Source organism: Arvicola amphibius, chromosome 11, assembly GCF_903992535.2.
Source record: "Arvicola amphibius chromosome 11, mArvAmp1.2, whole genome shotgun sequence".
NCBI classification, from domain to species: domain Eukaryota; kingdom Metazoa; phylum Chordata; class Mammalia; order Rodentia; family Cricetidae; genus Arvicola; species Arvicola amphibius.
In genome coordinates, this window is record NC_052057.2 from 46,655,953 (window position 1) to 46,679,988 (window position 24,036).

Here is a 24,036-nt window from a genome sequence, read left to right on the forward strand (position 1 = left end):
ACAGCTAACATTCACAAGTAAGTGAATACACATTGTTATCTTTTCGGATCTGGGCTACCTCACTCAGGATGATTTTTTTCGAGCTCCATCCATTTATCTGGTTTTATGTCGAGGTCTTTGATCTATTTGGAGTCACGTTTTGTTCAGTGTAATAAGTCCCTATAGAGCAGTGGTTCTCAAGCTCCCTAGTACTGTGACCCGTGCTGTGATGACTCCTCCCCTCTACCACAAAATTATTTTCATTGCTACTTCACAATTGTAATTTTACTACTGTTATGAATCATAATGTAAATATCTGTGTTTTCTGATTGTCTTAAGTGACACTAGTGAAAAGGTTGTTCATCTCTGTGGGTTGTGACCCACAGGTTGAGATCAATTGCTCAATTGCTATGGTTCTCAGTCTTACTGGTACTGTGACCCTTTAATACCTCATGCTGTTGTGACCCCTCCCCTCGACCATAACGAATTTTTGTTGCTACTTCACAATTGTATTTTTTCTGTTATTAATCATAATGCAAATATCTGTGTGTTCTGATGGTCTTAAATGACACCAGTAAGAGGGTTGTACAAACCTGGGGATTGCGATCCACAGGTTGAGAACCATTGCTATTGAGTAAAGGACGTTGGGATAGGATGCTTTCTTAAAAAACTGTACTGCACAAATATTAAAAGAATCCATTTCTCTAGTCTTTACCCCTATGTGTGTTTATATATATAGATATTCAAGCTACTTTTACAGACATATACAAACATGTATGAATCTACACACATATATGTACACTGATCTGTGTATATTTTCTTGCTTCAGAATTAACCTTTTCCCAAAGAATATTCCATATAAGACATCTCATTACTGCTAGTTATGAGAATTTTTTTTCTTTTCTCAGTGAGGATAAAGATGAAAAGGGCATATAACTGTCAAAAAAGTGCCAAAATACTTCATGGCATTTAGCATTTAGCTTCTTGAAGGCTAGGGAATTATCTTAATTCAGCTGAGAAGCAACATTTTGTTTAAAACAGATGAGCAGAGTTCACAGAAGTTTCATATACCATCTCTACTGATAACAAAATTCACACAAGCACACACACACACACACACACACACACACACACACCGACCACTCAGTTTTCAGAGCGATTATATGCTGGCTAGTTTTATGTTACCATGACACAAGCTAGGGTCATCTGAAAGGAGGGACCTCAATCGAGATAACGACCCCATAAGATCTGGTCGTAGTGCATTTTCTTGATTAGTGATTGATGGGAAGGCCCAGTCCATTATGGGTGGTGGTCCTGGGTCTGGGCATCTAGTTCTGGGTTCTATAAGAAAAGAGGCTGAGCAAGCCATGTTGAGCAAGTCAGGAAGCAGCACTCCTCCATGGCCTCTGAATCAGCTCCTGCCTTCAAGTTCCTGCCCTGTTTGAGTTCCTGTCCTGGCTTCCTTCAGTGATAGACCACAATGTGGAAGTTTAAGCCAAATAAACCCTTTCCTTCCCAACTTGGTTATGGTGTTTCATCAGAACAACAGAAGCACTAACTATGGCAGGTTATTAATTTTGTGTATCTCATCCACCTTTCCAGTATTCATTCATGTGACAATATTAAATGAGAAACAGTCCAATGATATTAATGCAGGATGTTCAGTGTGTCTGAAACCAAAGGAGGCTGATGTCCACCCCTCTGTCCCAGAAGTTCCAACCCAGCATGTGCATGCCTCTCTCCTTGACCAGCGAGAAAAGGGAGCGTATAGAGTGCGCCTTGTATCGAGCAGGACCTTGAACTTAAAACAGGGCTATGCCATTTCACTAAAACACAATGCTTTCTCTACCCCCCCCCCCCATATCAGCAAAGCTGACAGCTCCACACTGTGAGTGAGAGTGTCCGAAACATAAACATTAGAAAACATACTGGTACATGCACCAGCAGTAAGACTTTAGCATCCTTCTGGCCTGATTGTTCCCTGGCCCTGAATCTGTAGAGAAGGTCAGATGACAAACACAGACCACACACATCATGTTTGAAATACTTTCCTTGCTGATTTCCTCTCCTCCCAATCCCAGAAATCTAGGCACTTGGACTCAACTAAAAATAAGGGAATAAAATAAATTAATAAAATCAGAGCTACTGTGATGGCTCAGCAGGTAAAGGCACTTGCTGCCAAGCCTAAAGATTGGAGTTCAATCCCCAGGACCCTCTTGGTAGAAACTCATTTAAGCTGGCCTCTGACTTGCACACAAAAATGCCTAGCATGCACAACATCAATCAACCAAACAACCAAGCAAAAAGTAAACATTTTTAAAAGGACCCGTGAGATCAGGCAGATGAATGGTTGTGTGGCTTCAGCCCTGCTTTAAATACTGTGGCATGCACAAAGTCCCCGCCATTGCTTTAGATCTCTAGTTCTGTATAGAGTAAAAATCAAAAGCAACAAAAAACAGGTCAGCAAGGATGCAAAAGAAAAGGTGTGACTCTGAAACAGTTTGGGTGTTATGTGACAAATCTCAACAGCCAAGGAAGCATGGGAAAGCAAGGACAATTGACAAGAAGCACGGCACAGCCCACACACTTACCTATGATAACTGTGTTATCATCAGCAATTAGCAGCTTGCTGTGGACATAGATGAGCTCAGTGACTAGGTTCCCTTCCAGCTCTGCGTGTGTTCTCAGGCCACAAAATGATATGTAATTTATCCACTGATTACCAACTGTAAATCAGAAAGAAAATACTAAAATCAACATGACCATGTCCAACAAAGACACACCAATGTGGAACTCTAAAGACTAAATAATCCAACGCTTAAGCAGGTTATTTAGAGTGTATATACACAATGTATAATTTCTTTAGCAAAATTTAACCAGGACATTTTTATGGTGAAAGGAAATAATATTGATAACTGAATGAGTGTCCTAATCTTATGATGTTGCTATAACACAACACCCAGAAGCCACTGAGGGGAGGAGAGGGTTTCAGTCCATCACTGAGGGAGGTCGGGGAGGGAACTCAAGGTGGGCGCTTAAAGCAGGGACCAGAGGAACGATGCTTGCTAGCTCACTCCCTGGCTTGTTTCCCGGCTCATACTTAGCTCTTTTCCTATCTATCCCAGAACAACCACCCAGGGTTGGTGCAGCCTACAGTGGACTGGGCTCACTACATCAATTACAGTAAAGGTCCTTCGTAGATATGTCCACAGGCCAACATGAGGTAAACAACTCCTCAGCTGAGATTCCCTTCTTAGATGACTCTAGGCTGTGTCACCAAAGCTGACTAAGACAATAGCTATATTAAAGAAAATGATATTGCGATGTCTTCTGTCTTTGGCAATCTAGAAATGGACTCCGATCTGAGCATTTCATGATTTGGTGAGTTAATGAGGAGTGGAGGCATAAAAGACAGAACATGATCCCATTGTCACAGCTGCACTGTCTCAGATGACACCTGTTGGCAGTTTAAGCTGGCGCACAAGGGCATGTCAAGATCACTGAATGGAGCATAGTCAGCATTGAATGGCAGTTAAGTTGGCCGAGGGCATAGAAATGTTGCCAGTTACATAACCCTCCCCCAGGATGGGGAGGAGGGCTGGGAGCTGTTGCCTTCCTGGCGTGGCTACTCACAGCAACTGTAGCTACCTGGACAGGAAGTCCGTCCTTCTCTCCCCCCCCCCCCCCCCCCCCCCCCCGCCAGCATTCCGTTATAGGTGGGGGAAGGTCTTATGAGAGCTCTGTCCTCCCTGAAAAGCTACTGGCACTTACTGGTTGCTAGAGAAAGAGAAGCCATTTTCTTCAGTGATGTAGCCACTGCATAGTTGCCCGTGCTCCTGCCAGCAATACTAATTAATTTTAGTGAGTCACTAAAAATCTAATATGAAAGCAGGAATGGGATTGGCTGGGGAGGAGGAGATGAGCGAGGGCAACAAAAGGTGAAAACACATTATATACATGTATGCAATTGTCAAAACTCTCCCTTACAGATCGCTAACATTAGGAAAAGAAAATAAGCTTTATCATGTTCGACATTGGGATATCCTTGTGTAGAGCGAAGGGTACCAGGCTTGTTTTGTAAAATAGCTGCTTGCTCGTCTTATCATAAGACAGGGACTGCATCCTGCATTCCACACCAAACTATAGACAATACCACGGTCTGTGTTCACCACAAGGTTTTATGTCCCCTCCCTCACAGTTGACCTGCACAAAGTCTAAGACTCAGAACAAAGGGAGATGGCCAAGCTGTCATGATTTCTGACAGAAGGAACATTCGAGACTGTGTCTTAGAAGGTTAGGAAATATAGTAACAGACCAGCAGTAACTCATCTTTCTTTTGCTGAACTTCCCATTTGTTACTTAGTTTGTCTACTTTGCCATGGATGCTCTATTAAGTGCAGGTATCTTAGGAAGAAATTTCTTCCTAAGTACACAGGGAGTTCTTCACTGAGAGATCACCTTCTCAGATGTACACAGGAGAATCTCTAAGTTCCCGGAAAGCCAGAGCTACAAGGAAAATCCCTGTTTAGAATAAAAACAAAAACCAAACAAACAAAAATCTCCTCTGATTTAAAAAAGGGGATTGTGTCCTCTTTGAAGTCCTTTATGTCCATAAAATTCTGGAAAAATATTTCTAAAATACCTAATTTTTATAGATATTGTAGTCTGGCACCATCACTGGGCCACGCATCACCATCACTGCCCTGCACATCACCATCACTGTGCTGCACATCACCATCACTGTGCTGCATGTCACCATCACTGCGCTGCACATCACCATCACAGTGCTGTATATCACCATCACTTCACTGCACGTCCCATCACTGCACATCAACATCACTGCGCTGTGCGTCACCATCACTGTGCTGTGCATCACCATCACTGCACTGTGCATCACCATCACCGCACTGTGCATCACCATCACTGCGCTGTGCGTCACCATCACTGTGCTGTGCGTCACCATCACTGCGCTGTGTGTCACCATCACTATCCTGCATGTCACCATCACTGTGTTGTGCATCATAAGTGCTGTGCTGCACAGCTTGACGTCATCGTCATTACTCAAGGCCATGGTGCCTGAACTTTGGATTCCTCTCTATCATCTAAGGTGGGCTTGTGACCCAGAGTATAACATTTTAAGATATAAAGCAGATTTTCAGTGGAACCATAGAGAAAAGTCTTTGCCAAAGCAAATATTTTTAAACAGGGATTTTCCTATTAAACGTTCCCAAGCTATGTTAAACAGAACTCAGTGTACACAGGTCTACACCTATTTCATAGGACTTGCTAGAGGCGCATTACAGAGCTGCATGTGTGGTTCTGTGGAGGATAGAGGAGGGGCTTAAGGTCCTGGGAAGTTAAAAGCAGGACAGGAAAGGGAGAGAAGTGGAGGGCAATGGAGGAGGAAGAGATGGGAAGAGATTGGAAGAGAGGGGAAGAGGTAAAATGTCAGCCTATAGAAACACAGGATGAAAGGACAGATGGAGCCCCGGAAATTGTCCGGTTATGGTTCAGAGTGATGTCACCGTGGATAAAGGCTATTGCCTCACAAACCTGCATTTCATCGCCGGAACCCATGGAAAGGTGGAAGGAGAGAATTGACTCCTGAACATTGTCCTCTGACTTCTACATGAGAGATGTGGCACGTGTCTTCTTCCAGTAATAATACAGTAAGTTCTACTAAGAATCTGAAGTAGTTCAACATCGCTTTCAACAGAAGGGTTATAATGAGTACTTGCCAGCAACTTGGATTCTAAGATGTGCAATGCTGTCTGAGGCTCAGGTGTGCACCATTCCACAGCAGGCCTAGGGCCTATCGTCCAAGCGCTTGTCAATCAGGGATGCCCAACCCACAGTGCACACCACCTTTTATGGCGCCTCACTCCAACAGTGCAACTCAGAACGTGAAAAATGACCTGAAGAGAAAGCTCACAGTACAGATTCCAAAGGAAGAGGGAAAGGAAGAAGAAGGAAGATGGAAGGAGGAGAAGGGAGAAGAAAAGCAAAAAAGGAAAGAAAAAAGAAAAGGGAGACAGGGTATGGGGGTGTAGGGAGAGGGGGAGGAGAGAGGAACAAGGCAAGAGAAAAAGTTCTTGCTAGGTGGTGTGGGCCTACTACAGCGAGGATAATCTCGTGTGACCTATCAGAGACAACCTGTGCTCACCTGCGACAGCAATGACCCCTGACTCGCACCTCTTGTGCTCCCGTGAAGAAAGACAAGCAAAAACAAACTGGTATTTTATTCTGTGAAGAAAACTGACTTCACAAGAAGTGAGTGCTAATGTGACGTCCCCAAGCTACAATGGGAACCAGAAAAACACCATCATGAAAAAAGGGAAAGGCAAGTCCTGGGGTTCCTAGCTGATGTGTCATAGGATAAGAGGCTCAGCAGACAACCTTCCAGGACCGTGGTTGACACCGCTGTCTGGATACCGGAAGGAAGTGGGCTCCACAAGCCTGCTGCAAGTTTACAAGGCAATTTTGGCAAAACAACAATGAAAACAAAAACAGAAAACCACCAAGAAGTAGCACAGGCTTATTACTTAAAAGTGGAGTTTGGGGTATCTGTGTATGTATAATCCTGCTCGAATACCCCTGGTCACTAGTTTATTTGGCTCTAAAAGGTTGTAATTCAGAAAAATTATAAAAATGATAAGGAAAGGCTTTAAACTGGACCCTGGGTCTCCAGAATATAGGCTCAGAGACTGGCTGGAGCTGGAATCATTTTCAGGGAATTTCACTTCCTCACAGCCTGTTTTGTTATTCAGAATAACTGAGCTCTTGCCTCTGGGCACCTCAGTCCTCCACCCAATCAGAGAGCCGGCCACTGGGGCTCTAAAACCACCAGAGCTAACAAGGCCGAACCCAACAACGTGACCCTTTGCTTCAGAAAAGGTCACTCTGTAATTAATCTTTCTTCGCCCGCCTTGTTCAGAATATGAACATTCCCCCACAGAGAGACCTTATTTTAACTTGTTCCCAGGGTGCTTAGAAATTTTCCCCCAAGCGGGTTTGCCATTGAAATTGTTTCTTGCTTTAAAATCCAATCTATTTCCTCTGAATGAAAAAGGCAAAAAAAAAAAAAAAAAAAGGAAAGTGCTTTATATTAAGCTCAGGACATTTTCACAGCTGAGAAAGGAAAGAATAAGCTTGCTTTGATTCCTGACTCTCCTATAACCTCACCTTCACCTTCCAAACCCCTGTCAGATGTTGCAGGATGCCCTTCTTACGCTTTTATCATTATGTCTTTTATAGACTGATTCGTCAACCCATAGAGATCAAGGTGACTCTCTGGGACATCTGCTCTCTCCTGGGCACAATTAGGTGACGCGTGTAACTAGCTCTGAACAGACTGCTGGTGAAAACTTCCTAAATACACAGCACTGACAGACACACATGTGCCTGTAATACAGATACTGTAGGACAGCGGTTCTCAACCTGTGGGCCACGACCCCTTTGGGGGTTGCACAGCAGATAGCCTGCATATCAGATATTTACATTACAATTCATAATAGTGGCAAATTACGGTTATAAAGTGACAACAAAAATAATGTTGTGGTTGGGAATCACCACAAAATGAAGAACTATATTAAAGGGTCACAGCATTAGGAAGGCTGAGAACAGCTGCTATGGGGAACATCAAACCCACTTATCTATCTATCTATCTATCTATCTATCTATCTATCTATCTATCTATCTATCATCTATCTATCTATTTGGGGGTGATAGAGTCTCACTATGTAGCTCTGGCTCTCCTGGAACTTACTATGTAGACCAAACTGGCTTTGAACTCACAAAGATCTGCCTACTTCCCTCTGCCTCTGGGTTTTTTTAAAAAAAACATTTATTTATTTATTATGTATACAATATTCTGTCTGTATGCCTGCAGGCCAGAAGAGGGCACCAGACCCCATTAAAGATGGTTGTGAGCCACCATGTGGTTGCTGGCAATTGAACTCAGGACCTTTGGAAGAGCAGGCAATGCTCTTAACCTCTGAGCCATCTCTCCAGCCCCCCCCCCCAACCGGGTTTAAAGTGTACATCATCACATCCAGCTACACCCGTAGCTTTCAAAGCTATCATCCCCCCCGCCACACACACACAAAAGGTCATAAAAATCTATAGTTATTTCCATGGCATAAAATTTCCCTTTCTAACTGCAAACTACAGGGCTGGGATTATGGGTTTAGTGACTGGGTGCTTGCTCAGTGCGTATACAGTTCAATAGGTGGGTTTTTTGTGATTTTGTTTATTTGTTTGGGACAGGGTCTCACTATGTAGACCAGGCTATTTTCCAACTCACAGAGATTCCTCTGTCTCCCAAGTGCTGGGATCAAAGGTTTGCACTGCCACACCTCACAGATTTTTTTGTTTTAGGCAGATTTTTTTTTGAGATTCGTCTTCCCTGCATCCTAAATTGTCCTTGAACATGCTATATATCTAAGAGTGACCTTGAGCTTCAGACCCTCCCTCTATTTTCCGACTGCTCAGATTACAGCTGTGCACAACTTTACTTGGTTTATGTGGTTCTGGGATTAAACCTAGGGCCTTAAACATGCCAGCTAAGTCCTGTGCTGACTGAGCTGCATTCCCAAGTCCAGTTCAGTAGATTTTTTTAAAAAGTAGATTCACAGCCGGTGGTTTTGGCACATGCCTTTTATCCCAGCACTTGGGAGACAGAAACAGGTGGATCTCTGTGAGTTCGAGGCCAGCCTGGGCTACAGAATGAGTTCCAGGACAGGCACCAAAGCTGCACAGAGAAACCCTGTCTCAAAAAACAAAACAAAACATATATTCACAAAGTTGTATAACCATCACCCATACTTAATTTTAAGGTATTTTTATACCCCAATGCCCATCTAATTGGCATCTGATCATACCTACTCCCAGACCTTAGCAACCACTATAGAACTTTCTGTTGATATGGATTTGCCTACTAAAGACATTTCATAAAAAGTGTAACCATACAGTGCATGGCCTCTTTTGCCTGGCTTCTTCCAGTTAGCCCAGTACTTACATGGTCTGTTCATATTTTAGCGAAGACCATTTAATTCCTTCTTATTGTTTATCAACACTACCCCATCATTATGATGGACAGAGAATGACAGAACAGGAGACCCAATGTGTTTTTCTGGCCTTTGTGTACACACATATGGCCATGCAATTTATACATTGATGAGCTATTGAACACTATATGGTTTGCCTATTTTAACTATGAGCACTCATGTGCAACTTTTGCATAGATGCATTTTCTATAAAGAGAATTTCTGGCACATATTGAACTCTGTCAAACCTCTGAGGAACTATTGATCTGCTTTCAAAGGACACTGTACCAATTGCATTCCCAACAGCAATGTGTGAGGGTTTAGGTTCCATTATTTATACATCCTTGCCAATACCTGATCACTATTTTAGCCACCCTAGAGTGTGTGAAGCTGTATCTTATTGTGATTTCACTTGGTTTTATGCAATGGCTAATAATTTTTAAGCCTATTTTATGTATTTATTAGTCATCTCTGTATCTTCTTTGAAATCAAATGTTGATATAGATATGAATAATTTGCATTGGTATGGATTTTTAAGGTCAATTTTGTTATATGTATATGTATTTCTGATCTTGATTAAGGTATTGTGATTGTGTAGTTCATTTACAAATGTAATATATAATTAAGAAATATAGGTTATTAATGACTAATCATCGAAAATAGTCAAGCTTGTAGTTAGATTTTCTAGATATATAGAGATATATTTTAGTTAAGTAGGCATTCTTCATATCTTTCAAAGACTACAGAATATGGCATTTAATGTTTTAATAACTTAGGGCTTTTCATGACAATGAGACACGTCTGCTCCTGGCAGCACCAATCTATTTCAAGAGGAAGATAGGCATCAAAGAGGCTCCTTATGGAGTTTGATAGCCATTTGGGCAAGAAACTGCTCTTGCCTGGACTTTTGCATAAACTGGACACAGAGAACCCACAGAGAGAAGACTGCTGAACTTGCCTAAAGGTGAGATGGTCTTTTGGGGTTCCTGATTCATGAAAGAGTCTACGAGACATTCTGCAGGACACAGCAGAAAGTGACTGAACTGTCTTTGAAATTTCCTGCTTCATAAAAATGTCTGCTGCATACTATGGGCCTGTAGGCCGAAGATGGATGCCCCAATGGTACAGAGGAACTTTGGGTGGCTGTCCAGGCAGCCAGATGTTTCTGTCATTTCTAGAGTTTTAGAAGTTGCTTATTTCTTGTTTACTTAGGTAATATTATATCCTTCTGGAGTCTTTGATGGAGTTGGAGAATACATAGGTAGTTATAGTTTTCCTTAGTTATGATAAAAGATAAAGTAGATATAAATATTGTAACTGTAATTCTTGCTTGATGAACTGTTTTGTTATATATAATTTTACTATGTTAAAGTGAAAGCCTTTCTTTTTTGTTTAAACAGAAAAAGGGGAAATGATGGAGGAGTGTCTATGTGTTACTTTCATTGGTTAATAAAAAACTGCCTTGGCCCTTTGATAGGACAGAAAATTAGGTAGGCAGAGTAGACAGAACAGAATTGTGGGAGAAAGAAAGCAGAGTCAGGCAGATGCCTCAGTCAGTCGCCATGATTCTCTGACCTGAGATGGATGTAGGCTAAGATCCTTCATGGTAAGCCACCACCTCATGGTGCTACACACATTAATAGAAATCAGTTAATTAGATGTGAGAGTTAGCCAGTAAGAGGCTGAAACTAATGGGCCAGGCAGTATTTAAAAGAATACAGTTTCCATGTAATTATTCTGGGGTGTAAAGCTAGCCATGCAGAAGCTGGGAGGGATGAAAAGCAGGCCTGCTTGCCTCCTCACTACAAAATGTCTATTTAGATATTTTTAAAATGAGCTAATTTTGCTCATTACTGGGTTATAAGAATTTTTTTGCATAGTCTGGATAGTCCCTATTATATATGATGAGCAAACATTTTTCTCTCACTTTTTTTTTCTTTTTCTCTTCTCCACTTAAGAATGTACTTCAAAAAAGAACTGCCAAAACACCAATAATAACCTTTGCTGGAGAGGTTGTGGGGTAAGGGGCACACTCATCCATTGCTGGTGGGAATGCAAACTTGTGCAACCACTTTGGAAAGCAGTGTGGCGGTTTCTCAGGAAATTCGGGATCAACCTACCCCAGGACCCAGCAATTCCACTATTGGGAATCTACCCAAGAGATGCCCAATCATACAACAAAAGCATATGCTCATCTATGTTCATAGCAGCATTATTTGTAATAGCCAGATCCTGGAGACAGCCTAGATGCCCTTCAGTGGAAGAATGGATGAAGAAACTGTGGAATATATACATGCTAGAATACTACTCAGCGGTAAAAAACAATGACATCTTGAATTTTGCAGGCAAATGAATGGAAATAGAAAACACTATTCTGAGTGAGGTAACCCAGACCCATAAAGATGAACATGGGATGTACTCACTCATATTCGGTTTCTAGCCATAATTAAAGGACATCGAGCCTATAAATTTGGGATCCTTGCGAAGATAATAAGAAGGTGAACTCCCAAAAAAAGATATAGTAATCCTCCTGGATATTGGAAGTAGACACGATCGCCAGGCAAAATTGGGAACTTGAGGGTTGGGCAAGACTGGGCCAAGGGAAGATGGGGAGAGAAAAGTGTGAAGGGGAGAGCGGGGGGAGCTCGGAGGAATGGGGTGCTTGGGATATAGGAAGGGTGGATATGAGAGCAGGGAAGCATATATCTTAATTTAAGGAGCTACCTGAGGGTTGTCAAGAGACTTGACCCTAGAGGGGTTCCCAGGTTTCCAGGGAGACGCCCCCAGTTAGTTCCTTGGGCAGCTGAGGAGAGGGAGCCTGAAAAGGCCAGTTCCTATAGCCATACTGATGGATTTCTTGCATATCACCATAGAACCTCCACCTGACGATAGACGAAGAAAATGACAGAGCCCCACCTTGGAGCACCGGACTGAGCTCCCAAGGTCCTGATGAGGAGCAGAAGGAGAGAGAACATGAGAAAGAAAGTCAGGACCGTGAGGGAACCTCCAGCTGGCGACAGATGGGGAAGGTGACTGAGCCCCACATTGGAGCACTGGACTGAGCTCCCAAGGTCCCGATGAGGAGCAGAAGGAGCGAGAACATGAGGGAGAAAGTCAGGAACGAGAGGGGTGCGTTCACTCATGGAAACGGTGGGACAGAACTAATGGGAGATCACCAACTCCAGTTGGAATGGGACTGATGGATCATGCGACCAAACCCGGCTCTCTGACTGTGGCCAACAGCGGAGGCTGACTGAGAAGCAAAGGACAATGGCGCTGGGCTCTGATTGTTCTTCATGGACGGGCTCTGTGGGAGCCTTCTCAGCTTGGTCGATCACCTTCCTGGACCTGGGGGGAGTTGGGAGGACCTTGGTCTTAGCATAGAGTGGGGAACCCTGATGGCTCCTTGGCCTTGAGAGGGAGGGAGGGGAGGTATGGGTGGAGGGGAGGGGAGGGAAGGGGGAGAAGGAGGGGAGGGAAGGGGGAGGAGGAGGGGAGGGAGGGGGGAGGAGGAGGGAAGGAGATGGAAATTTTTAAATATAAAAAAAAATAAACCATGAGAAAAAAAAAAAAAGAACTGCAACAGTGAAAGGTGATACCTTAGTTTGTTGCCTTCCTCATCCACAACTGTCTCAAACATTATGGAACATGGTCATGGTATAGGTTGTAAGAAAGTACTATGAGCTCGTGGGTCAGTAGGATTAACAAAATATAAATAGCTATCTTACCAAAAATCCATCTACAGTTTCAAATACAATTCCCATCAAAATTCTAACACAATTCTTTACAGACCTTGAAAGAACAATACTCAATTACATATGGAAAAACAAAAGCCCCAGGATAGCTAAAACAATTCTGTATAATAAAAGAAATTCTGGAGGTATCACTATCCCTGGCTTTAAGCTCTACTACAGAGCTATAGAAATAAAAACAGCATGGTATTGACATAAAAACAGACACATTGATCAATCAAATCAAATTGAAGACCCAGGCATAAATCCACAAACCTTTGGACACTTGATTTTGACAAAGAAGCCAAAACTATACAATGGGAAAAAGAAAGCATCTTCAACAAATGGTGCTGGCATAACTGGATGTCAGCATGTAGAATAATGCAATAGATCCATTATCTATTGCCTTGCAGGAAACTTAAGTCCAAGTAGATCAAAAACCTCAACATAAATTCTGTCACACTGAAGCTGACAGAAAAGAAAGTGGGGAAAAACTTTGAACATATTGGCATAGGAGACAACTTCCTGAACAAAACACCAATAGCACAGACTAAGGCTGACAATTAATAAATGGGGCCTCATGAAACTGAAATGCTTCTGAAAGGCAAAAAACTCTGTCAGTAGGACAAATTGGCAGCCTAAAGAATGGGAAAAGATCTTCACCAACCCCACATTTGACAGAGGGTTGATCTCCAAAAGATATAAAGAACTCAAGAAACTAAACTAGACAGCAAAAGTAATTCAATTAAAAAAATAAGGTACAGACCTCCCAACAGAATAATCTCAAATTGCAGAGAAACACTTAAAGAAATATTCAACATTCTTGGCCATCAGGAAATGCAAAAAAAAAAAAGACTCTGAGATTCCATCTTTAACCTGTCAGAATGGCTAAGATCAAAAACACAAATGACAACTTATGCTGCAGAGGATGAAGAGCAAGGGGAACACTCCTCCACTGATTGTGGGAATGTAAACTTGGAAATCATATATCAGCTTCTCAGAAAAATGGGAATCAATCTACCTCAACACCCAGCTATATCTCTCTTGGGCATATACTCGAAGGCTGCTCAATCATATCACAAGGAAACTTGTTCAACTATGTTTATAGCAGCTTTATTTGTAATAGCCAGAACCTGGAGACAAATGCCCCTCAACTGAAAAAAAGGATAAAGAAAATGTGGTATGTTTATACAGTGGAGCATTACTTAGATGTTAAAAACAATGACATCAGGAAATTTTCAGGCAAATGGATGCAACTAGAAAAAAAAATCATCCTGAGTGAGGTAACTCAGACCCAGAAAGACAAACAAGGTATGTACTCACTCATAAGTGGATATTAGCTGTAAAGTAAAGGATAACCACGCTACAATCCACAGACCCAGACAGGCAGGTAACAAGGAGGGTCCAAGAGGGACACACAGATCTCCCTGGGAAGGGGAAATAGAGATCTCCTGGGTGGATTGGGGTGGGTGGGGATGGGAACTTAAGGATCAGGTTTTGGGATAGGCAGAGGGGATTTATGAGGCAGAGAAGAAGCCTGATGCAAGGGACACTCCCATGAGTCTACAAGGATGGCCCCAGCTAACTCTCCTGGCAGCAAGAGATGCATAGTCTGAACACGCCATCCCCTGTGATCGGATTGGTGATTACCCAGGTTGTCATTAGAGAGCCTTCATCTAGTGACTGAGGCAGAGTCAGAGACTCAAGCAAGGCCAAATACTGGGCTGAGCTTGGGGAATTCTGCTGAGGAGAGGGAAGAGGTATTGTAGGATCCAGAGAGATAGAGACATTCGAGAAAAACCCACAGAAACAACTAGCCTGGCTCATGGGAACTCTGAACCAACAACCAGGGAGCCTGCATGGGACAGTTGAGAAGCTTGGTCTATATGTGGGACTCCGGGCAATGGGAAATGGGCTATCCCCGGTGCTTTGGCTCTTGGGAACCTATTCCTCAGGCTGGATTGCCTTGCCCACACTCAGTGCAGAGGGAGATGTCTTAGTGCAGCTTAATACGCCATGCTGTGCTGATGCCCATGGGGCTGCCCCTTTCTGAGCAAATAGGCAGGAGCGGTGGGTTGATTATGGAGTGAAGGAGAAGCAGGAGAGAGTGGGAGGCTATGGTCTGGATGTAAAATAAATAATGATTAAATTTTAAAAAGAAAGTACTATGAGAATCCATGGCTTTAGCATAAATAGATGCGACAAATGCCTGCCGTCCTCATGCCTGTTTTCCTCATCTTTAAGACAGGGGTGACCCACACAGGGTTGTGGTAAGAGAGAGGCTGAGAATACATGCAGACAGTCCTGTGACACTCCTCAGTTATCATTGGAATTCTCAAAAAAAATAATAAAAATTGCAGAGATGTTTCCACTGTTTAGCGCCCATCAGCTCATGCACAGGTGTTTCCATTGTGACACTGGTTTGGGCAACAATGAGAAAAAATGATTTACCTCAACTGAGCATTTTGTGAAGAGGCTTGTGTGACCAATGTTCTCTAAGCACACCACGTGAGCAGTGTTCTCTAAGCACACCACGTGAGTAGTGTTCTATGTGCACACCGCGTGAGAATGTTCTGTCACACCGTGTGAGAATGTTGTGTAAGCACACCGCGTGAGCAGTGTTCTGTATGCACACACGAGCAGTGTTCTGTATGCACACACGAGAGCAGTGTTCTGTATGCACACACGAGAGCAGTGTTCTGTATGCACACACGAGAGCAGTGTTCTGTATGCACACCACAAGAGCAGTGCTCTGTAAGCAAGCACACCACGTGAACATTTGGGGATGCCGTGGCAGTTAATTTGATGGTAATCTGAGGTATGAGTGAGAGGAGTTTTCTAGATTAAGTTAATTAAAGTGGGAAGGTCTACTCTAAGTGTGAGCAGCACCATTCCATGAGAGGGGGTTCCAGACTGGACAAAAAGGACAAAGGGCACACCAGCATTGATCCTGTCGTGCTTCCTGACTGGGAATTCAATGTGACCCCCCCTGCAGATGTTACCATGCCATCCCTGCCTTCACGGATTGTACCTTCAAGCCATGAGCCTTCCCTGAGGCTGCTTTGTCAGATATTTCCCACAGTGACAAGGAAAACAGCTAATAATCCCACCACCTCATCTCATATCTCATCCTGTGACGTCCTGATGCTTCCTAGGAACAATCTCAGAAGAGGAGAAAGCATTACTCACGCTCTGGCTTTAACTGTCCGAGGATGGAGTTTTCGCCTCTGCACATGGTTCTGAAAACATGGAAAGGCATAGTTACGGAGGGTCCAGCAACCAAGTCTAACAGCCACCTGGGGATGTAACCCTAACCCAAGCAAATGAGACAAGCACTTTCCTGAAAAAACACTGTGCCCATTTTCAAAAGTTAAAACCGCAGTAGGATGTTTTTTGGAATGTTACTGAAAAGACACAGTTATTTTGATGAGACTCGATGCGAGAGCTATAAAACCGAGATCAGAGTTCAGAAGGAGAGATGGGCTGTGAATGAACTTCCCCTTAGAAAAATTTGTGACAGCAAAGATTTAGGAGTCTTCATAAGAGCATTTATAAAATCATCCAACATTCTGAGGTGAAAAGGGCAGACCTGTCAGAACATCAAGAAGTAAGCAGACTATTATAAAGTCTAAATTATTATAAAGTCTAAATTATTATTTAAATAAACCAACCCTTAGATTGGCTTATTTCCATCAAGTCAGCCAAAAAAAAAAAAAAACCCTTTAACTGTGAAAAATCAAGATTTAAATAACTAGCTCTGCTGATGAGTTCTGTCCCTCAAGACTGTTAATAATGGATGCCTCTAAATAGTGGGAAAGCCAGGAGCCCTGAGGCCATCCTTCCCCAGAAGCTATCACAGTCAGAGAGGGGGAGACATTTTCTTCAGTGGTGTAGCCGTGGGAAGACACTCAAGATCCCACAAACCACCTGTCATGTAGGCTCCTACTGCACAGAACTCTAATGGAGCTCGCTGGAGAGAGAGGTGGGGGAGAGAGGGAAGAGGGGAGAGAGAAAGAGAGAAAGATGGGGGAGGGAGAAAGAGAGAGAAAGGAAGGAAAGCAGATGAGAGACTAGGGAACAAGGTAAGGGACGGCCTGAAGGAGAGGGGACCAAAGAGCAAATATGATTAAAATTGTATGCATGTAAGAAAATGTTATAATGAAAATTCATTTATTTATACTAATAACTAGGGTAATTAGAATATGCTAATAAAAACCTTAAAAATAATGTAGAAAATATTTGAGCTGGATGCTAATGAAAATGTGTATTAAAAAGGAAAAAAACCAAAATTCTATGTTCCATCTGCCTACTGTATGAATGTAATTAAATTACAGCTATGCCTGGAAAGACTGCTATTACCCAAGCCTACACCAGCAAATAGAGACGTTTTTGCATAAGAAAAGGTTCCATTTGCTGAACAACAGCCAAACGTGCATTTCATCCAGCTGGTTCGAAAACCAAAAACAGTCATAGGAAATACAACTGACAAAATTCCAAAAGTAATATTTGAATTGCCACGAGAGCAGATAGAAAGCAATTAAACATCATGTTACCGACAAGCTCAGAAAACGTTTTTGGCTATGTACTAAGTCCAAGTATGTAGAAGAAAGGTAGTCGCTGTAACCAGGTGAATTTAGCCCTGGGATGCCAGCATCAGCACCAATGCTTACTTCAAACCCTGGCAGATATACAGACACAAATAGGAAGAGTCGGTGGAAAAAAAGGAACCAACTGCTGAGCATGGTGGTGCATGCCTTTAATCCCATGCAGGAAGGCCTGCATTCATCCCCAGCACTGCCAACAGGCATGGTGGCACACACTTATAATCACAGCACTCGGTAGGTATGGAAAGATCAGATGCTCAGAGCGATCCTTAGCTATAATGAGTTCAAAGCCAGCTTGGACCATATGAGGCTTGATATCAAACACAACCACAATCCCACCCAATGGAGCCCTCAAACCGTGTTCTTAGAATCAGCTGGGGTTCCCTGAAGTCAAGCATGGGGCACATAACTCTCCACCCGAGTGCGACCAATGCCCTGAGTCCTTCCCTCTTCTGTCTTATTAAACTTTCATTCTTCCCTCCCAACCTCAAAAGGAAGACAAGAAAAGTGTGAAACTTAAAAATAAATCTTCCAGTTGTCATCTTCACTCTGCCTGACTGGAGGCTGCGAAACATTGCTTGTTTCAACTCTCCCTACTTACTGAAAAGAATAAAGGGATTGTGGCATAAAGATATTTTCTATTAATGTTATGTATTAAAAATTAATATAAAAGGCACTAGCTGGGCTTTCAGGTGGCAGAGGTGGGATATCTCTGAAGTTCAAGGCCAGTTTTTTACTTGCATAGCAAGTTCCTGGTGACCAGGGCTATACAGTGAGAACCAGGAGGAGAGAGAGCGCACTTCATCATGTATGACTACAACATTTGAATTTTATCACTTCGTAAAGGTTTGAAAGTAAAATACTGATCAACTGTGCAGAAATCCTGCAGCTCCCTTCCAGGCTTCCATGCGTGATGCAGAGATCAGAGCAGAGGGTTTGGAGTCCGGGCACCTGTAGTTGAAGTGCATTATCGCCTGTAGCGCGTTCCCTCCACCTGTGGAAATGTCTCCTTCGAATCCCGGCAGCAGCGGTATCACGATGTACACCCGGTATCTCTGGCCTTCCCTGCAAAACCATGTGCACAGAAATGCACAGAGATAAAAACAAGTATCAGTTACACCGCCAGTCAAGCAGATCCCAGGGCTTTCTGGACAACGTGAATCATTCCACACCACCTCTTGTGCTCAGCCTTCATGGCTCTTGGATCCCAGCTATCACTGTGGAGTGTGAAGCTGAGCGATAAATCCAGATTGGCAGTAAAGTGGGAACTGTGTCTGCTTTCTCTTCTATACTCATAGTCCTTGGCAGGACAGGAGACGGTTTAAAATAAATCTTGCCGGTTCTTGCGGAAGAGGGTGTAGCAAGTGGCTTTCAACAAGTTTAGGAAAAGAATGCTGTCAACAATGTGTGTGTGTGTGTGCGTGTTTGTGTGTGTGCGTGTGTGTGTGCATGTGTGTGTGTGCGTGCGTGCGTGTGTGTGCATGTGTGTGTGTGTGAGAGAGAAATTTTAAGTCAGTTTCTATTTTATTTGAATATATGTTTCCATATGTGTAGATAAAGATACATCTATAAAACAAATTACAGCCATAGGGATTCAGTCCATAGCTTGGCAAGTTGTAGGCATTCCATTTACAACTGTGGGGTTCCCAGGGTCCCTGTCTTAGGAGCAAGCACACAGGATTCAGTATATTTCCCCAAACAGAGCCCTTATCATTGCTTAGGAATCCTAAGGGCCCAGCCACAGGATATTACCAGGGATTCTTCAAGAATCCTAAGTGACTAGTATTAACTTTTATTTTAATTTTTAAACATGTGTGCGCACGCACGTGTGTGTGTGTGTGTGTGTGTGTGTGTGTGTGTGTGTGTGTGAACAACTTGTGAGAGTCATTTCTCTCTTTCTACCATGTGAATACTGGGCTCAAACTCAAAATATCAGTCTAGGCAACAGGCATCTTTACTGACTGGGTCACCCCCGTGGCCCTTATTTTATTTTTAAAAATGTAATTGTTTTTATGGTACGCATGGGTCATGGCCACACATACACTGCAGCCAATGTATTGAGATTAGAGGACAACTTTATGCAGCTGGTTCTGTCCTTGCATCTTTACCTGGGTTCCAGGACTGAGCTAAGGTCATCAGGCTTGTTGGCAAGCTTCTTTACCTGCTGAGCCAGTCCCAGCCAGTTTTTGTTTTTTAAATCCCCAACATATATAACGCAGTATCTCCAGGCCACCTTCCAAAGGATACCAATAGATACAACAAGCAGAAAATGTAGCTCTCTTTAGGTGTGTGCTCAGAAACCCAGACTATTATGCTGATAAGCATCTATGACCTTTGACTCTGAGGTAGGACACTGTGGTAGACAAAGGTCATGCTGGAGAATGATTGAGTATAAAGACAGGGTCAACCCCTCTCATAATGCTTTGTGTAAATTTCACATTTGGCAGCAGGCTGTGTGTGCAGCTGTCCTTGGCCCCGGTTGGATAGCCCCCAAGGCAGCATTTACTGCCAGAGTCCCAGACTGAGATAGCCTCCGGAATTGTTTGTAGAGCACACAGGGAGAAGAGAAAGCTTGGGAATGAATGTGGAAGCGTCACAGTGCGCAGTTGGCTTGAGAACATTTTTGCTGCTGGTTAATTCTCATGAGTCGCCCTGCTTAAACCTTTTATAACACTGAATTGTCAGAGTTTATCTTCTTAGGAACGGCAGAAGTGTCTCTTCCATGAGAACTTCCACTATTCTGACGGCTCAGATCTGACCACTGGGCCCGAATGTCTGTGTAGTTACAGCCGTGTATGCCAAGTGACTGGAGTCGGCTTGACTGGGCTGCCTTAGCCCGGCTGAGAAATGAGGCATTTGAAGGAGGCTGCTGTAATGGCAAGGATTACTCGCTAGATGGCAAACATAGTTTGGGTTGAGAAGAATACAGAGAAATTGTGAACAGACCGAGTTACCAGCTTGATTAGGAGAGAAGGCAAGGTCTTTAAATGGTAAACAGAACCGGGAAAAGAGCAGGAAGCCCTAAGCCATTTTCCCACAGCAGCATTTTAAAACCTAGACACACGCAAATAGGCATCTAAGGATCAAGGAAGGCGCCATTTAGACAGCACTGCTTCTCCAGCTAAAATCATACTGTAGTGAGATCCCGCACAATCACCCCAGCAACGCCCATACCCACCCCACCCCTGCTAATAAAATTTGGCTCCTCAGCTCCTAGCCCAGGACGGACTTCAGGGCTAGGTAACCTTCATCTGTGAAACTTCCTGACACAGCAGTCAGAACCGGTTCACACTGGCCTCTTCCTCCCTACGGATGGTGGCCATGGGCTCTGGGCCTCAAGGCATGGGCTGAGGGCTGACCTGCTCCAACACAAGGGTGTAAGTCCACATACCTGTCTATTTTAGGCAGTGTTCAGTATAAGACCCACATTCTCAGCGACTACTGTTGGCTGTTGAGTGTGGGGTCAGGTTAGAGAAATGTTTCAATGAAGAATAAGTCAAGCTGTAGTTGATGTTTTTTCTTGAATTACATTTAACTTGAATTTTCATTATGGTAAATATATGATATGAAAATTGGGCATTTGGCCACTGTAAGTATATGATTCTTCATCATTAATTGTGTTCATAATTTTATGCGATGACTATTTCCCTATTCAGTGCTTTTCATCATCTTCATCTCCCTGGTGATCTCTGGGGACTTCCTGTTTTTATGAATTGCCTGTATGGATTTCGCATACAAGTGTCCTTTGTGTCTCACTTGGTTTCCTTAGCATAGTACCCTCAAGGTCCATCCACACAACAGCACGTCTCAGTGGCCCTTCCCCTTTGTGGCTGGACACTGTGTTGTGTATACACTTTCGTTTGCTGGTGGGCAGTAGGTTTGTCTCTGCCTTGTGGCTATTGGGGATAAAGCTGCTTCAGTATTGCATTATTAGGCAGAGCATGGTGGAACACGCCTTTAATCCCAGCACGCAGAGTCAAGCCCACGCCTGGGCGTTCCAGGCTGCACTAGACTACGTACTGAGTTCTAGGCTAGCTAGTGCAAACAGAGTAAAGACCCACCTCAAAAAACAAAGAAACAAACAAAAAAAAACCCCACCAAAATAAAAACAAAGTCAGTCTTGGCACATTAAGTCCATTTGGCTCATTTTCAGTCCTTTTTGGATACACACTCAAGGATGGAAATATTGAGTCATATGGTTATTCTCTGTTTAGTACTCCAAGGAACCAAAAACTAAATCCGACTTTCCAGTGAGTGACACCATGTAAAACCTAAGGGGATTACACAGATAAAACAACCAAACCTTTCCCCTACATTCGCCCCCACTCAGTGACCTCCGTGGTCCTGTGGACACAGTCCTGGTGAAGGCTTTTCTGAATGTTGTCGTCTTACCATTCAACAGTACACCCCATACCCCTTCAATGAGAGCCCACCAGGGGCACGGCAGCCGGCTGCACAGCTGACCCTTGATGTTTAAATCTCACTCTATTGGCAGGAACCTAAATTGTTTCTAACTTTGTAATAAGTATGTGAAACAATTACAGATGTTGTGCAACACAAATCCCTCCAGTGCAAAGATTCCAGTCTATCTGGAAACACGGCGCCCCGAGAGTCCAGCAGCCAGCAGGGAAGGAGTCCCTCACATGCGAAACGACCACTGCTTTAAAGCAATGGCGAGCTGATGGGCAGCAGGCCGTGAGTAATGACCTGTCAAGCAGGCGATTGCTTCACCCACTTGAGTTAAGATATCATTTTATAAAATTCCATTTCAAGAGTCTGGTTAAAATGAGTTTTTCCTTTAAAATTCATGAACTCTTATGGCAATGTGACATACAAGGGCTAAACACTGGAAAGCCATGTTCAACAATAGGAAGACAACTAAGTCACCTTATCGCTGCTAGAACCACTAGAGGCCAAAATAGTTCAGGTACCATGTTTAAAATGGCCCCAAGCAAACCAATTAGACAATGTAAACATGGCAGCTAATCTTGAAATGCCCAGGCTACCCTCTTACATGTGCTTTGTGCCTGGAACTGTGAAGCAGGCATTGGTCCTAGGGTGGCAAGGAGAAAGGAGCCCGGGCACAAGATGGGCACTTTCAGAATAAGGGGGCTAGACAAAGACCTTAAGAGCTGAGGCAGGGGATAAAGAAGTAAGAAAAGGGCCTGGGGAGGTGGCTCAGGAATTAGGGATGTGTACTACTCCTTTAAAGGAGTAGGGTTCCAGCACCCCAAGTCAGATGGAGGCTCACGGCAGCCTGTAACTCTAGTTCCAGAGGATCCTATGCCCTACGCCCTCTTCTGGACCCTGCAGGAACTGCACACAGGTACAAATCCCTACAGAGACACACACATGCACACATAAAAATAGAAGATCTTGCTGGACTGTTGTGGTGCTCACTCCTTCAATCTCAGCACTCAGGAGGCAGAGGCAGATGGATCTGAGTTTGAGGCCAGCCTGGTCTACAAAGTGAGTACCAGGACAGCCAGCATACCTGAGTTCAACTTTACCCCAGGCTTGATAACATTTGAAAAGACATATGCTACAAAAGAGACCCCATACAATCACTTATTAAGCCCAACTGTTCTCCACCAACCCCACCCTAGTCAGGACAGAAAGTCAGGCTCAAAATGATTGCTGACTCCGGCCTTAGGCTCCTTTTTATATCTAGACGCTGAGAAGACCATTCATAAGATTGCTTGAAATAAAATAAAGGCAATAAAATCATCTCAAACAAAACTTCTGAGATCTGTTGTCATCTGTGCCCTGATGTAACCTCTTCTCTAAAAATGTTCTAGGGCTTGGAAAATAGCCCATAAGGGGAAAAAAGAGGAAGGAAGGAAGGAAGGAAGGAAGGAAGGAAGGAAGGAAGGAAGAAAGAAAGAAAGAAAGAAAGAAAGAAAGAAAGAAAGAAAGAAAGAAAGCAATTGTCATACTGAAAATGTTTTCCCTTCTTTTTATGATAACTGCAGCTCCACTCCCTCAGCACGCCGCTTCTGCACCCAGTCTGGCATGCCTTTCCACAGCACAAAATTGCAGGATATGAAAATTGTAGGGTAGAGATAGCATATAACTGAAAGAAACTTTAGCCACCAAATGCTTTAAAAACAAAATATTTGTATGGTTTTAAATAAATAGCCTTCCCCATGGGTAGGCTTGTGTGAGTTACTTAGTCTCAGCTGCCTGCTCTCTAGGGTGAGGCATTACGTATCCGGCCCCACAAAGTTGAAGACTGAACAAAGCAATCCATGAAAAGCACCTACAAGAAGGACTAAAAAATGGCCCTTAACAGTTTAATTCAATTAAAATTAAAGTTACGGCTTTTGTATCACCCAAGGATGACAGGGCATACAGCAGCTGACACAAGGCAAAGCCAGAGTGAATGGAGAGGACAGTGCGGGCAAGCTCCTCCCATCTTATGATGTCATCTCAAGGAGAAACCCAGGCAAGATGTCCGGATGCTGGATGCCAAGCCTGACAACCTGAGCTCAACACCAAGACCCATGTGGGGGAAGGAGAGAACTGACGCCCAAAAGTTGTCTTCTTATCTCTACATATGTACTGTGGCATGTGTGTAACTTCATACACATGAGCATGTGCACACACGTGTGCGCGCGCACACACACAGACACACAAATAAACACATAAATAAATAAATGCAATAAAAGCTTTTTAAAA

At 43.4% G+C, this 24,036-nt stretch overlaps 1 protein-coding gene across 9 annotated transcripts in view; it reads right to left on the reverse strand.

Moving 5' to 3' along the window:
• Positions 1–24,036, reverse strand: part of Pld1 (phospholipase D1) — a 209,617-nt gene that overhangs the window by 21,752 nt on the left and 163,829 nt on the right. For all 9 annotated transcript variants that reach the window (XM_038347016.1, XM_038347015.1, XM_038347018.1 and 6 more), the window contains 3 exons: positions 18,310–18,423; positions 15,944–15,993; positions 2,571–2,705 (listed from right to left, as the gene is read on the reverse strand). In XM_038347016.1, coding sequence (XP_038202944.1) covers positions 2,571–2,705; positions 15,944–15,993; positions 18,310–18,423 — 299 coding nt within the window. The remainder of the gene's footprint in view (positions 1–2,570; positions 2,706–15,943; positions 15,994–18,309; positions 18,424–24,036) is intronic.